Genomic DNA, 13,573 nt, shown 5'->3' with positions numbered 1-13,573 from the left:
CAATGTTAATTAAACTGCAGATGTTGGTCATTAGTTAATGGTCACATCAGACCAAGTAAGGCAGTAGCAACAAAACCCCTGAGTCCATGACATGAGTCCTTGTGAGGACAGAGAAGGTGTTTCTTCTAATTCAAAAGCTGAACTGGTGCATGAGTGGATGTACTGGTGAAAGTCTATGCAGAGCTTTACACTGAACACACTGAGCCACCACCTGTCTTGTCTGTTAATCATTCACTTTTTTTTTTATTAAACCACCAGCTGGAGGAGGAAACGGGAATGTTGTGTTCAGATAGAAGAAGCATTGCAGACAGCACACGGGTTCAGTAGCAGCACTGGGATGAACAAAAGAGCAGATAAACACAGGCCTGCAGAGCATTCACATGATCACAGGACCATCCTCTGTGTTCACAGGAGGTTGTGAGAAGGAAGACGTGTGTGTGTGTGTGTGTGTGTGTGTGTGTGTGTGTTCTGTTTTAGGGAAATATCATAATGACCCAGTCACAGCTGATGCTTCCTGTTGTGCGTTTAGATTTTTAAATTCTTCTCGCTCTCTCAACAGGCACTGAGATCCACAGGCTCGTAAAAAAAAAAAAAAAAAGAAATAAAAAGCACAGTTTGAATGTCACAATCTTAACAATCTGAGCCACCGCTCGTCGCTTTGTCTCGGGAGTGATTGTCCCTGCGGAGTGGGGAGCGGGCCCTGCTGCATAGGAGCACGTTCAAGTAAACAGTAAACAACAGCGGACACAGCTGCAACACGATGCAGACGCACTCTGTGTCTGGTTGTACGACGGGGACGGCCCTCGTGGCCGAACAGACGGAAAGGGCTGCTGTGTCCATGTGTGCGCCGCTGCACACGGAATGAACACATGAGGAAACAGCTACCACCAGTGGTAACAAACTGCAACTGAAGGTTAAAAGACAGATCCAGCTTTAGGACACGTTGGCGTCGCCTGAAAAGCTGCAAACAAACTGCCAGAGCACAGTACATGTCATGGTGATGAACAGGCCTGCAAGCGGCACAAAAAATAACTTCATAGTTTAAAATCTACACCCCTAGAGATATGAAGTAAACAGAATTACTCTACCCTAAGACTCGTGAAGCTTCAGGAAAGCTTTCCAGCACACATACGTTATCTTAAAAAACTCTTTCCTGTCTTTATGAGGTAAAACAATAAAGGGCAAGAAACTACTCGAGAAAAGAAAGTAAGTAAAAGGAACAGTTGAACATTCTGGAGAGAGAGAGTTAGATGAGAAGATGAATACCACTCTCATGCCTGTGTTCAACGTGAGCCTGAACCCAGGGGAGAAAACAAGGCGCACGCAAATCAGTTCGCGTGAGAAATGAGACGAGCTGCGGCTCGTACGGACGTTAGGGACGTCGAGTGGCATCAGTCTCCCGCTCTAACTCGGACAGAACGCCGGGAAAGGTTCAAAATGTTCAACTGTTCCCGAAATCTCCTTGAAACTGTGAAATAAACACATACGTCTACAGCGCCTCTAACGCGGAAGGAAAACAATATAAATATGTCTCTTTAATAGCAGCCACCATTCGCGAAGAATACCTTTGATTCTGATCCAAATTATTTAGCATAGGTTAGAAAGGACTGTACATCACACAGGGAGCCGAGGCATATCGTACCCATCCACCGCTGTCCCAAAATACGTGGATGTCATGGGCTGAAGGGACACATGCAGGGGAGGGGAGGGGGAGGGTAGGGCGTGTAGTACAGCTATAGCAATAAAACACATAGCTGTGTATCGTCTGTGGACACGCTTCATGTCGAGGTTGCTTTTTGTGGCGTTGATGAAGCTCAACATGTTAGATGAGGTCATTAATACTGTGCAATTATCAAGTTTGATTATGCATAAAATGATTGGCAAAAAAAAAAAGAAAAGAAAAGAAAGGAAAGACTCGTGCATACACATGCATAGGGTTGACTCTTTCACACGCACAAGCACGCACACACACAACCATACGCCCCACCACTACAGTGGATAGCAAACATCTACGCACCCCTGTTAAAACAGCGTGGTTTTGTGATGTACATAAAAAAAAAAAAAAAAAAATCAAACAAAGAAAACAATGATTTCAGCTGGTAAGCCCACCCAAGGCATCATAGCTCCCACAAGAACGCTACAAGACGTGGTTGAGGTCAAAGGATGCAAAAACACAAAGGAAGAGAGACTGACTAAGGACAATTTTGCTTGTTGATGGCTGCAGTCTTCAGAAACAAATATACATATAGATACAGTACATACATACAAATATATCTGTCAGTTTATAATACAGTCAATTTGTTTTATTCATTTATAATCATCTCTTAAATAAATTGCGTTTCATTGCACTCTGTTAAAATAATTAATTATATGATTTCTCTTAAAGGCAATAGTGTGATTTTTTTTTTAAAGGTGAAAAAGATAATGTACCATAAGCCTGATTTAGGATAATAGTAAAAATAATCTGCAATATACATAATGTATCTGTAAAAGACCCTCACCTCCTCATATACATGAATGGATGTTTATCCCCATATATGCTGCATGTTCGTTTTGATATGACCCTCATGCGTGCGTCATGTCACGTCATATCACGTCCCCACGCATACATATGTACATACAATATTATAAAATAAATAAATACAGGAAAACATTCTTGGTTCGTGGTTTGACGGTTTTTCTCTCAAAGCGGTTTTTGGTGCGGTCTCTGACTAAACGGTGGGTTTGAGTCCTCGCTGATGGGATCAACGGTCGACTGAGCCTCCCTGAAAGATGCACCGGAGGGGGAGCTGCATTTGTTGCTGTGTGAGAATGTGAATGCGTTTGACTGTGTGTGTGTGTGTGCGCGGAGGGAGTGTGAAATGGGATGTGGGGAGGGAGGCGGGGACGGGGAGACGGGGAGGGGGGGGACCAAAGTCTTTGGCCTGAGGAGAAAGTACAGAGAGTGTCGTGTTGTGTGTGTGTGCATGCACTCTGTCGTCCTCTAGTCCAAGTCACCGCTATGAAAGTGTCAGATTGTCCCAAAAAAAAAAAAAAAAAAGAAGAAGCTCAGTCACAGGTTCTGTCCAGGTGCACCCTCTGGGAGAGGGTGTAGTACAGCAGGGTTTCTGACAGCGTTCAGGTGGGGGGCGTTTCAGGGTGACGCAGCACCCGTGTTTCCCGCTGCCCCTCAGTGGGAGGGTCTCACTGACTGACTGACTGACTGACTGACTGACTGACTGGGGGGCTACTGGTCGGAGCAGAACCCTTTACTCCACCTGCCTCCGCTTCCCCGCTTTCCCTCATCTCCAGCTACCGCTCTGTGTGTGTAGGTCCACGAGACAGGGTGGAGGGTCTGGGGTCTCCACCGGTGCTCGGCAGGGGGCTAGATGGGTCCCTCGTTGTGGGCGCTGTGGTTGCTCCTGCTCAGGCCCACACAGTTCTGCTGCTGGTTGAGCAGGTGGGACGTCTCGTTGGCCACCGCGATGGTCACGGCGGGGGGGCAGCTGGTGGTGCCGGCCGTGGTGGTGGTGGCGGCGGCGGCGGTGGTGGAGGAGGAGGTGGTGACGATGGCGGGGCTCTCCACGCCGTCGTGGAGCTCCGTCAGCGTGAGCTCGATCTTGGTGAACTCGCCGTCCGTGGACTGCGGGGTCTTGTCCATCCGCGACGCCATCACGGCGTTCTGGTACTGTTGGCGCGACACCTAAGGAAACGATCAGCCGTCAGGTCACACGTCACAAAAGCAAGATGTTACCCTCTGAACATGTGCGGGACTATAGTAAAGAAAAACATCTTAGTGAAATCAGTTGTGTTTCTATCCGTTTATAGCCCCGTCCTCACCTTTATGTACTGCAGGTCTGAGCGCGCTCTGACCGAGTAGTCGGGCACGTAGATGTGCAGGAAGGAGTTGAGCTGGTTGTTGCTGCTGCCCAGAGTCGGCGTGATGGCGTCTATGCGATCGCTCCTGTTCAGAGAGTCGGAGTGGTTCAGTCCGAACGGCCGCGGGGGAGATTTATTCTCTGTGAGGAGGTGGAAGAGTGTGGTGTTTAAAAGGCGCAACGGAGCCGTGACGAGCGGCCAGAGTCTGTCACTCTGGACGCAACTGGTTTGTTTCTTAAGGGAAGAACAAGATTCCTTTAAATCTACTTGTGTCGGTAAACTGTTAAGTCGGATTTATCTTTCTTACTATGAAGAGTAAATACTTGTGGAGGGTGAATAATTTAAGGGAGAAGTGAGTAGTGCAAACATGTTAACATAGATCATTTCTACTCCTCCAATCCAATATATTGTGACTGAATTTGTTTTTCTTGTCTCTGTCTTTATAATAATTACAACGGTGATCCAGTACAATCTCTACTCCTAAATATTAGTTGTGTCTGTCTTGTGACAGAGACAATGAATCACTCTGAACTTTCCCTGAAACTATTTTTCAGCATTTCACATCCTCTGTGCAGGTGACATTTTTCCAGGTCAAGAGTCAGATATTCGCACAGACGCTCGCTGTGACGTATGGAAACTTCATCTCTACATGACTCCTCTATCCGGAGGAGTCTGATACAGCAGGTAACGAGACGGTGGTCTTTAGTGACGCTGCTTCCTTCTGTGTGCTGCCACGTAGAAGACTTGTTCTGTTTTTTGTGTGTGTGTGTGTAATTTTTTAATTAAAGCCAGATTATGTTTTCCACTTCTTAGAGAAGCCTAGTGAAAATCACACACAACAAAGTGGAAACGGCTTGGCCGACGCTAATGCTACTACGCCGACTGGAATGTATGTAATCCCATGTTGGAATATGTGTGTGTAAGAGGGAGTGCGACGCACAAGCAGTGAATGTGTGTGCGTGTGCGGGCAGACGGAGCACAGTGGGCCAAAGACCTGGCATGTGAACTCTTGTGGATTAGTACTCCACTTTCTAGAGGCCGCAGGGGCCAGGTCAACACACACAAAAAAATGGCGTTGTGGTGTGCCGGGAACACACACAATAATGCATTTGAGCGCACGCGGACACACAGTCAAAGGTGTGCACAGCACGGCACCGAGCTGGGTGAACAGGACATGTGAAGAGGTGCACTGCAGGTCACTGCGGAATGTCCCAGTCTTAACCAGGACAGAAAGAGTGTGTGTTTGTTCAGCAGCACTTCAGCATACATGTGGGGGTCTGGCGTCTAAGGCGGCCTGTGTGTAGTTGCGTGAGCCCTGCGTAGATGGGCCCATGCGTGAGAACATGTGTGTGCGTGCGTATCTTTGTATGTGCGCTCAGTGGTGTCCGGCAGGGGGCTGTAGCTGTAGGTCTTGTTTATGTAGTCGGAGGGTTAAAGGTTAGGGGCGAGTGGGGCGGAGCCTGGTTCCGCTCTGGGGCCTCCGAGTCTCCAGAACCATTCAGCCACTTGACTAATGGCTCAGGGGATGAAGGGTGTTAAGTCTCAGTCTGACTCTGTTTTTCTCTCCGACTGTTTCTCTTCTGTTTACACATGCAAATTTACAGTACATGTTGCATTCGGGAACAAAAAGCCTTTCAGACGCTCATTCACTGAGTCTGAAAACAAAAAAGTGCTCGTGCAGTCTATGAGGAGGAAAATGCTCAAACACACTCATGGGTTAAACTGTCACATTTGACTAGTCAACAGGAAGTGTTGCTGTTAGCGTGATATATATATGTAGACAGAAAAGGCCACTGTACCTGGAGATCCTGCTAATGACTCGGCCCGGCTGACAGCAAATGTACGAGACAGGGACAGAGGCACTTTAGGGAGAGAGGAGCAGTGCAAGAGAGGGACAGAAGAGGCGAGGAAAGAAAAATTAGACTCCGTCCAAGTGGACAAATAATCAACCCATATACACAAATAATAAAGTGGGAATAAATCTAGAAGAAATGTGTCAGATGGGAGAATCAAGCTGCTTCACACCTACTGAGCAGCGACAGATAAAGTCAGGAAGTCTAATAATCTGATTTCTGTTTGTTTCATGCCACACCACAGGAAGTTTATTTTTCTAATTCACCAGTAGGTGTCTCTCAGATCCCACCACCACAGTGAAACAGAGCAGTTGAGAAAAACTGGAATTGTGGTGTAGTTTATGAATGAAGTGGGAGGACTGGGTGCATGACACTTTCTCATGATGCCTCTTCATAACACTATGTGGGGCCTTTACTATCAGTACAAAGAGGACGTTTAGCTACTGACACAAACAGTCCTTTTCCCCTCAGCTTACACTGCTAGCAAATAAAAATATGTTAATGTTGTACTGACTTAGTTAAAAACACAAAGTGTCTGCTCAGAAAATAAGAACTAAATACAACATGTCTTTTCATATGCTATTTTGGACACATTTAAAAAGAGAACAGTAATGTTAGGTACCCCGCCCTGTTTGTACTGGAAATATGGTGGACCCCAAACATCTTGTTTTGGGAGAGAACCCCTGAACGCAAACATCGGCGGCCATTTCCTATCACGTGACCTTCCTCATGTCGAACTAACTATGGACAAACATCTTACCTGGCGACGCTGTCAAAGCCATCATCCCGTAGAAGGAGAAGGGTCCTGCTTCAAACTTCATCCCCTCCTTTCCTGCCTCCACCTCCACTTTCCCCTAAGATGATCAGATAAGGAGAAAGAACCAGTGTAACCATCGTGTCCACATCAATATAAATGTGTCCTCAGTGTGGCACATTCACAGACTCATTATACTGATACATATGCATTTTTAATCTCATCTTGAGCGTCTGTTGCAGAGAATTCCACCAAATATTTTCATTCTTTTCTTGGTAAATTATATTTATTCATTTTGACTGTGTGTTCAGAACGAATCCAGACCGCCCTCACGCTTTCCTCTCCCTTTTACTACTTGTAGAAAATCCGTACTCTGTTTAATAGCTCCCAATCTGGTCCTAAGCCTGGTCTCAAGGGCCGTGACCCTACACTTGTCCAAGCTGGACCTCATTTGATCTGGGGCTGATATAAAGTGCACTGTATGTTTACTGCAAAAATAGTTATTTTTACTTTGGCTGAATATGAATCTTAAAAAAGACTCTACATTTTCCACAGGTCCAAACAGGATAATCTTGTGTTGACTCCTATAGCATAGAACTGTTCAGAACTGTTTTCAAACTGTAGACAAACACAATGGTCAATACTTAATTTTAACAGTTTTTCAGTCTGTATAAACTTTCTTGTGTATAAACTATCAATAGGGTTACATAAGGTTAAGTGCAACAACGCAGGCAGAACATTTTCTTCCCATGGATAACACAAAACACATTTTAATTATTTCTCTAGATACTTCTCTAGTCGCCCTCTTCATTGCCCTTTCAGAGAAACAAATGGGAGGAAAGTCTCTTAAAAGTGTATCTGATACACAAATAAACTTCATAGATTAACAAATCAAACCCATATAAAGCTCTACAATGGATTAAATCCTAAATTCTCACGGTGAACCGCTGTGTTTTTTAACACCAATCAGAAATCATCTTTTTCAGAAAGCAATACGGGGATCCCACAGGGTTCTGTTCTTGTCCCACATGTTTTCTCTCTGCCCACTGGAAAAAGACTGAATCCACAGATGAAAAACCAAAATGCTTGGAGGTACCTATGTAACAAGTACTGTGTAAAACATCAACTAAGTATGTTAACCCCAAATACTGACTGGATTAGATTTTTTTCTTTTCTGTTTATCGTACTTTATGCAAGGTTAGCAAATAAAAACTGTGGAGCCTCCACTTTTTACTTTTAGTGTGTAGATGCTCGTTGCGCTGTTGCAGCACTTTGAGTCGACAGCAGAGTGGTTTGAAGATGTGTCCAACAATTCACGCTAAAAGTTCAAATTTAATATTTAATATTTTAATATATAATCCTGACAGGAGGCTGATAAAATCTTGATTGTTTTATCACGTTTTGTTAACATAAAATAAAAATAAAAAATAACTAAGAGCTCAGAGACCTAGTGGTTAATACATTTTCATTTAGACAGAAATAGATCTCACACATATCTCAGACATATTTTAAAAATGGATCAGTCATGTAGTCATAGATGACCAGCCTTATCTTTTACCTTACGTTAGTTCTCTCTGTATTACAGTAGACTGTGCCCTTGTATGTTGTGTTGTCTGGGTGAATTTGGTCCCTTTGAGCTGGTCTCATTTTACCATTGAGTTTCATATATTCTAAAGACCCATATATGGGCTGGCACCATAGATCACCTCAAGCTATAAATGCTGTGGTATGTGGACCTGGTTCTCTAAATGGTTGTCTTTCTTAAGTCAGATGTTTGCATTACTAATGAGTTGTTCATCTATAGCATTACTGCTTGTTTTCATCCAAACTGAAGTGCGGTACAATCATACCATGCATACTTTTTGAGGATGTATAGCCTCTGTGGGAACAAACCCCCGCAGTCCAGCTCTGTTGGCTCATATTAAACCCCACTTACTGTGATTACATTGTGTTGTATATATATGTATATATATATATATATATATATATATATATATGTATATTTAGGAAGAAAAGGGTACAATCCTCTTAATGTTAGTCATACATTAAATAATGCTCTTTAAGTGAATTATAGTTAATTATAGTTAAGTTAAGTGAATTAATAGTTCAATACTGCCAATCATGCATCTTTCCTTTTGCACATACCTGCAGAATAAGGATGAAATAATCCACGGGCTTGTTCCTGTGAAAGAGGTAGTGCTCTGCTGCTCGCTTGTTCTTGTCATCATATTTTAGCTCCTGAATGACGTTTGGGTGCTTCAACAAGCGCAGCAGAATCTTTTCTGACATCTGCACTGGTGCGAATGGCTCAACCTCTGAGGAAACAATGACAAGAGAAAAAACTGTTACTATAAAGAAATGGAATGGATGTTTCCGAGGCTAAGTAACATTTCACATATTTCTTAATGTTAATGGACATAATAATATGGAATGAATGTGTCCAAGGCGGCAGATTTACTTGAGCAGACGTGTTTGGCAGCTGCTCCAAATGCTTCAGAAACTTTCACAGAGGGTGTCTTACAATTTCTGTAACTTTCTAAAACGGATGACCCAACACTTCACCCTGGAACTGACCAGCTGTGTGGGGCTACTCTCTCTAGAAACACTTGAGTGTCTCCCAGGAAAAACGTGAGCCATCCAGCTCATAGTCATGCAACCACAGTGGCGCCTTTTTACGCCATCTATGGGCGTGGCTGTTCAGGACAGGTCCGAACTTAAAGGCTTGCTTTCCAAATCTTGCACCAATTTGTTCTTTTCTAGCACAACCTGACACTCTGCGAAATAATCTTCCAAAACTACTAAAAATACACCAACGAGTCACAGAGTTGCTACTGGTAACATGCTACCAACATTGACACTGTATTTTATTTTCACTCCCACAGGCGCCATGCTGCTGCTATCAGCTTGCAAACGTGTATTAAATCTGTCACTGAATAATTACTGAGAAAAAATGCTAATGTTAACTTTTTAGATGAGTAGATGATGTAATCTACAGACAACACTAATTTTAGCTTTTAATTACAATGACTGACCACCTTCCTAATATCATATAGGTCTCCCTTGTGCCAACCCAGTTGTGACTCATCAGTGAATGGACATGGTCCTTCTGAAGGTGTCCTGTGGTGTCTGGTAACTTCTGGGTCCTATACTTATAGGGCCTCTTTGGATTAACACACAGATAGTTGATCAGTGTGGGATCTAGTGAATTCGGAGGCCAGGTCAACTGTTTTCATGTGTTTTGGGTTCTGTGTGTGTGTCTGCGCCAGGCTGCATCCTGCTGGGGATGGTTGCTGCCAGTGTCATTGCTATGGGGTGAAGACTGCCATCAGATGACGGTCAATGGTATTTACTTCTCCTGTCAGTGGTTTTAATGTTGTGGCTGATCGGTGTATAAAGTATCCCTTTCATGCTGCCAGTTTTTGTAAGGATCTACTGCATCTCGCAGTAGAGTCATACAAACCGGACCAAAAGAATCATTTAAGAATTTCAAACTAAGTATCCTAATTGTGACTGGTCTGCTGCAGCCACCTATTGGGCCAATCAGCTCCTTAAACTCAGCGGCGGTGATATGTGTCAGCTGGCTGCTGGCTCCACCACCAGGAACTAAACTCCCTAATAGCCTTTAGAGGAACTTAATCAACGCTTAGCTGCTAGGTCAAAGTTCTAAGGCAAATCCAACTGCAGTGAGGCGTAGTCAACCACTGCTGCTGCTGTAGTAGTACTTGGATATGCTGCTGCCTGTTCCAAAATCCATTTCCCAAGGGAAAGTGGGTGAAATATTTCACATTTTACACTAGTAAGTACGCAAGTATGTCGACTATTGTGAGAACTGCGATCATAGGCCAAAAATGCTGGACGTGATGTCACTGAGGAGCGGGTGTAAGCAAACAGGGTGGTGTTTTTAAAGCTGTGAGCTGAGTTCTCAACATGTAAACTTCAGAGCATGACATGCAAGCAAATAAACGCCTGCGTTTTTTTTTGTTTTTTTTTTCTGACTTGCGCGCCGTCTGCAGACATCCCGTCCCGCGCTCCCATGAGGCCTTCCACCTCTTCACAGACACACACACACACACACACACACACACGTACACACATGCATACCAACACGCTTGTTGTGAGTCCTCACACAACTCATTCCCTCACACACACACAACAGATACTCATTCTACACACATACTCGCTGCTCCTCCGCCTTCTCCTCCCTACACCCACTTGCCCAACACACTCAAAGCCCATACGGGCACACGCACACACAAACAGCTTGCACACACACTTTCCCCACAGTGAGGGGCTGAGGGCACACTGGGGGAAGTCAAGCAGCAACGCAGCCCACTTGCCTGTTGCTAGGAAACGCAGGGTAGCCAGCAGAAGCTGAGGTGATATTTTAACCTTCATTTCATTGTCAGTAAGCTTGAAGGCCGAAAAATCCTGCTTCCTTTCCCGATGGGTGATTTTCTTCTTCGTCTTGTTGTCAGCTGAGGAGGGAAAATGAAAAGTCAGGGGTGAGACACAACCTGAAACTTTTTTCTGCAACAGGAAAAGGTCAGTCGATGACGCTCCGAAGAAACTGAGCTAATCGCCCGGGGTCATAGAGTGACTAAACTTGAGTTACCCAAAGCTTGTTGCTTCTTCGGGGAAAGGTAGCGTTTTTCTCAGAACTAAAGAAGAACGATAGGGGGCTACGTTGTTCCCACATTCTTAGAATTACTCAAAGCCATATGTATTAGGAGTTTCTTAAGCGGAGGAGACAATGGCAGAAAGAAGAGGCAGATAGAGGTGTTCTCCAAACACTGAATGACAGTGAATGAATTAAACGCTACAGATTGGATCGTGCAGGAATCCGTCTAGTTAGCAATCACAGAAATTTATGAAAGCGGAGCCATTTTACCCCCATTAATACCAAATGGATGAAGTGCAAAAATGACCAGCATGGTACATGAATGTAAGCAGCATTCAGCATGTGAATACTGTGCAAGTGGGCCACATTTTGTAGGATAATTGAATGTATATTTTATAGTATAGCTTACTATTTATTTAACAGAGATTTTCTTTTATGTAAAATATTATTTTAATGACATAGTCTAAGATTGTATGATTAAGTCTATTGATTTGACGCCCATTCTATGCCCATTATCACCAAAAAAATAAAATAAAATAAATATCTAGCTTTTAGGATCAACCAGTCACACCTTTTGAAATGGTACCTAGCAACGGGGTCAACCACACCTCCTGACTGAGATAAGAGTTTCTGTCTATTCCTTGCTCCTTGGTCTCTGACAATGTCCTGGAATTACTCCTAAACAAAGACTCCTCGCTGGGAGTTTTTAGGTTAAGTTAGGAACTCTCTGAGAGGATTCTCAGAATCTTTAGGAATATGGGTCTAGGCCCTTGATGATAGCGCTAAGAGGTGCAACAACACAGATGGCTCCAAAGTTACCGTTTTAAAAGCATTGCCATTTGCTTAACTAAGTAGGAAGTGAACTAAATTGTTTCTGCATTGATGGAAAATGGGTCACTTTTTTAAAAAAAATGGCAAAATCTTGTAGGATTTGGTGCACAAGACGAACAAGGGAATTTCCATTCACTTAGCAAAAAATACCAGTTAAAACGTCCTCAAACTGAATCAGTTAAAATGCACTATAGAGAGGACATGTACTGTTGAAATGTTTGTATGAACCAGTTGATAGGCAGTATAGCTGCTGAACATTTAGCTGTTAAGGAAGGAGACGTCTGCGAATGTTCTCAGTCATAGAGGCCATGGTATATTCCCCCCAAAAAACAAGCAACTGGACTTGTAGTGTTTCTTGAACAGGTTTCACCACTTATACAAGTTCTAAAATAGTGGTGAGGAATGGAGAGATTTCTGAAGGGTCAAAGCTACTTGGATGAGTGGCGATATCTCTTCAAGAAACTCCACAAGTCCTTGACTTTTTTTTTTTTTTTGGATAATCCCAAATCAGAATTTGGATCATTCTGTGATTTAAAGCTGATTCTGAATCAGAATTGGTGCAACACCTCTAAACTTCCCTAATTAAAATAAACAATTAAAAAATACTCCAAATGCATGACATTCAAAGCAGCATTTTACACCAGCTCAGCCAAGAAGCAACCCGAACATTAATGACTGGGTTTACTTTGGGTATGCTGTGGCTTTATCACTGCAAACTGAAAGTTTGAGGCATTATACCTGAACAATGAGTTGAAAGATGCTACAAATTCTCTGCAGTGCTGAGGGAGATTTGTTTAGTTACACGGATGCGTTGGCACCTTTGTTAAAGTCTAAGGAACATAAACTCCAAGAGGAGAACCTACTGTACAAGTCAGTCTCGTCCAGGATCTCTGACTTGATGATTTCTTCAATAACGTCCTCCAGGGTGACGATACCCAGAACCTCGTAGAAGGGGTCTCCCTCACCCTCATTGTTCACCCTCTGAACTATGGCCAGGTGGGATTTTCCTAGCAAAACATACAGACACAGGCACACAAACAGGTCATAAAAGTTATGGTCATATAATGATAAAGAAAGTTAAATATGAGTCAAGCAGTGAGCGCGTGGGACGCTTTTTTTTTTTTCCGCTGTCAGAAAAGAACAACAAATGTCAAATGGTGTGGCCGGTGTCGTGCCACTCGAGCTGCAGAAAGCAGCACCGCAGCCCAAATCACGCAAAGGGGCAGGTGACACAGAGTGACTGTTCTCGTGTCGGATAAATCACCGGGGACGCAGGAGTTCAAGTGTTCAAGTATTAACAGTGCCAGGAAAAAGTTCCTCCAGCCAAAGACACAGACAGGACTGACAGTCAAACGGTCCTAAATTTCATCATATGAGCCCCTTTGGCCCTCCTTGCCTCCACATCTGTGTTCCCAGGACCCTCCTGTGTGCTGTACCATCTGAAAAAAAAAAAAACTAAAAAAAAAAGAAAAAAAGAAAATAGAAACAAACTGCCGTGTATGCAGAGGAGACTGTCAGGCAAAACACTAAACAAATTCTTTGCCTTTTCTCAGCTTGTGATCATTTAAAAGGAATTTTCCAGAGGCCCAGGCTAATATTAGCCCCTGCAAAATGAAGTTTCCATTCCGCCCCAGCGATATTCTCACCGAGCAAAGGAAC

At 43.7% G+C, this 13,573-nt stretch overlaps 1 protein-coding gene across 1 annotated transcript in view; it reads right to left on the bottom strand.

The window, feature by feature from the left end:
* Positions 1–494: 494 nt before the first annotated feature.
* The window catches only part of cnnm2b (cyclin and CBS domain divalent metal cation transport mediator 2b), a 39,385-nt gene continuing 26,306 nt past the window's right edge, over positions 495–13,573 (bottom strand). Inside the window, exons 2-8 of the mRNA XM_047577690.1 lie at positions 12,778–12,921; positions 10,803–10,940; positions 8,611–8,780; positions 6,472–6,565; positions 5,658–5,720; positions 3,820–3,998; positions 495–3,682 (exon numbers count right to left, since the gene is read on the bottom strand). Of these exons, the coding sequence (XP_047433646.1) occupies positions 3,365–3,682; positions 3,820–3,998; positions 5,658–5,720; positions 6,472–6,565; positions 8,611–8,780; positions 10,803–10,940; positions 12,778–12,921 (1,106 nt within the window). The 3' untranslated portion in view covers positions 495–3,364. The remainder of the gene's footprint in view (positions 3,683–3,819; positions 3,999–5,657; positions 5,721–6,471; positions 6,566–8,610; positions 8,781–10,802; positions 10,941–12,777; positions 12,922–13,573) is intronic.

The sequence above is a fragment of the Mugil cephalus genome, chromosome 2, assembly GCF_022458985.1.
Source record: "Mugil cephalus isolate CIBA_MC_2020 chromosome 2, CIBA_Mcephalus_1.1, whole genome shotgun sequence".
NCBI lineage: Eukaryota > Metazoa > Chordata > Actinopteri > Mugiliformes > Mugilidae > Mugil > Mugil cephalus.
This window is presented reverse-complemented; position numbering and strand designations above follow the sequence as displayed.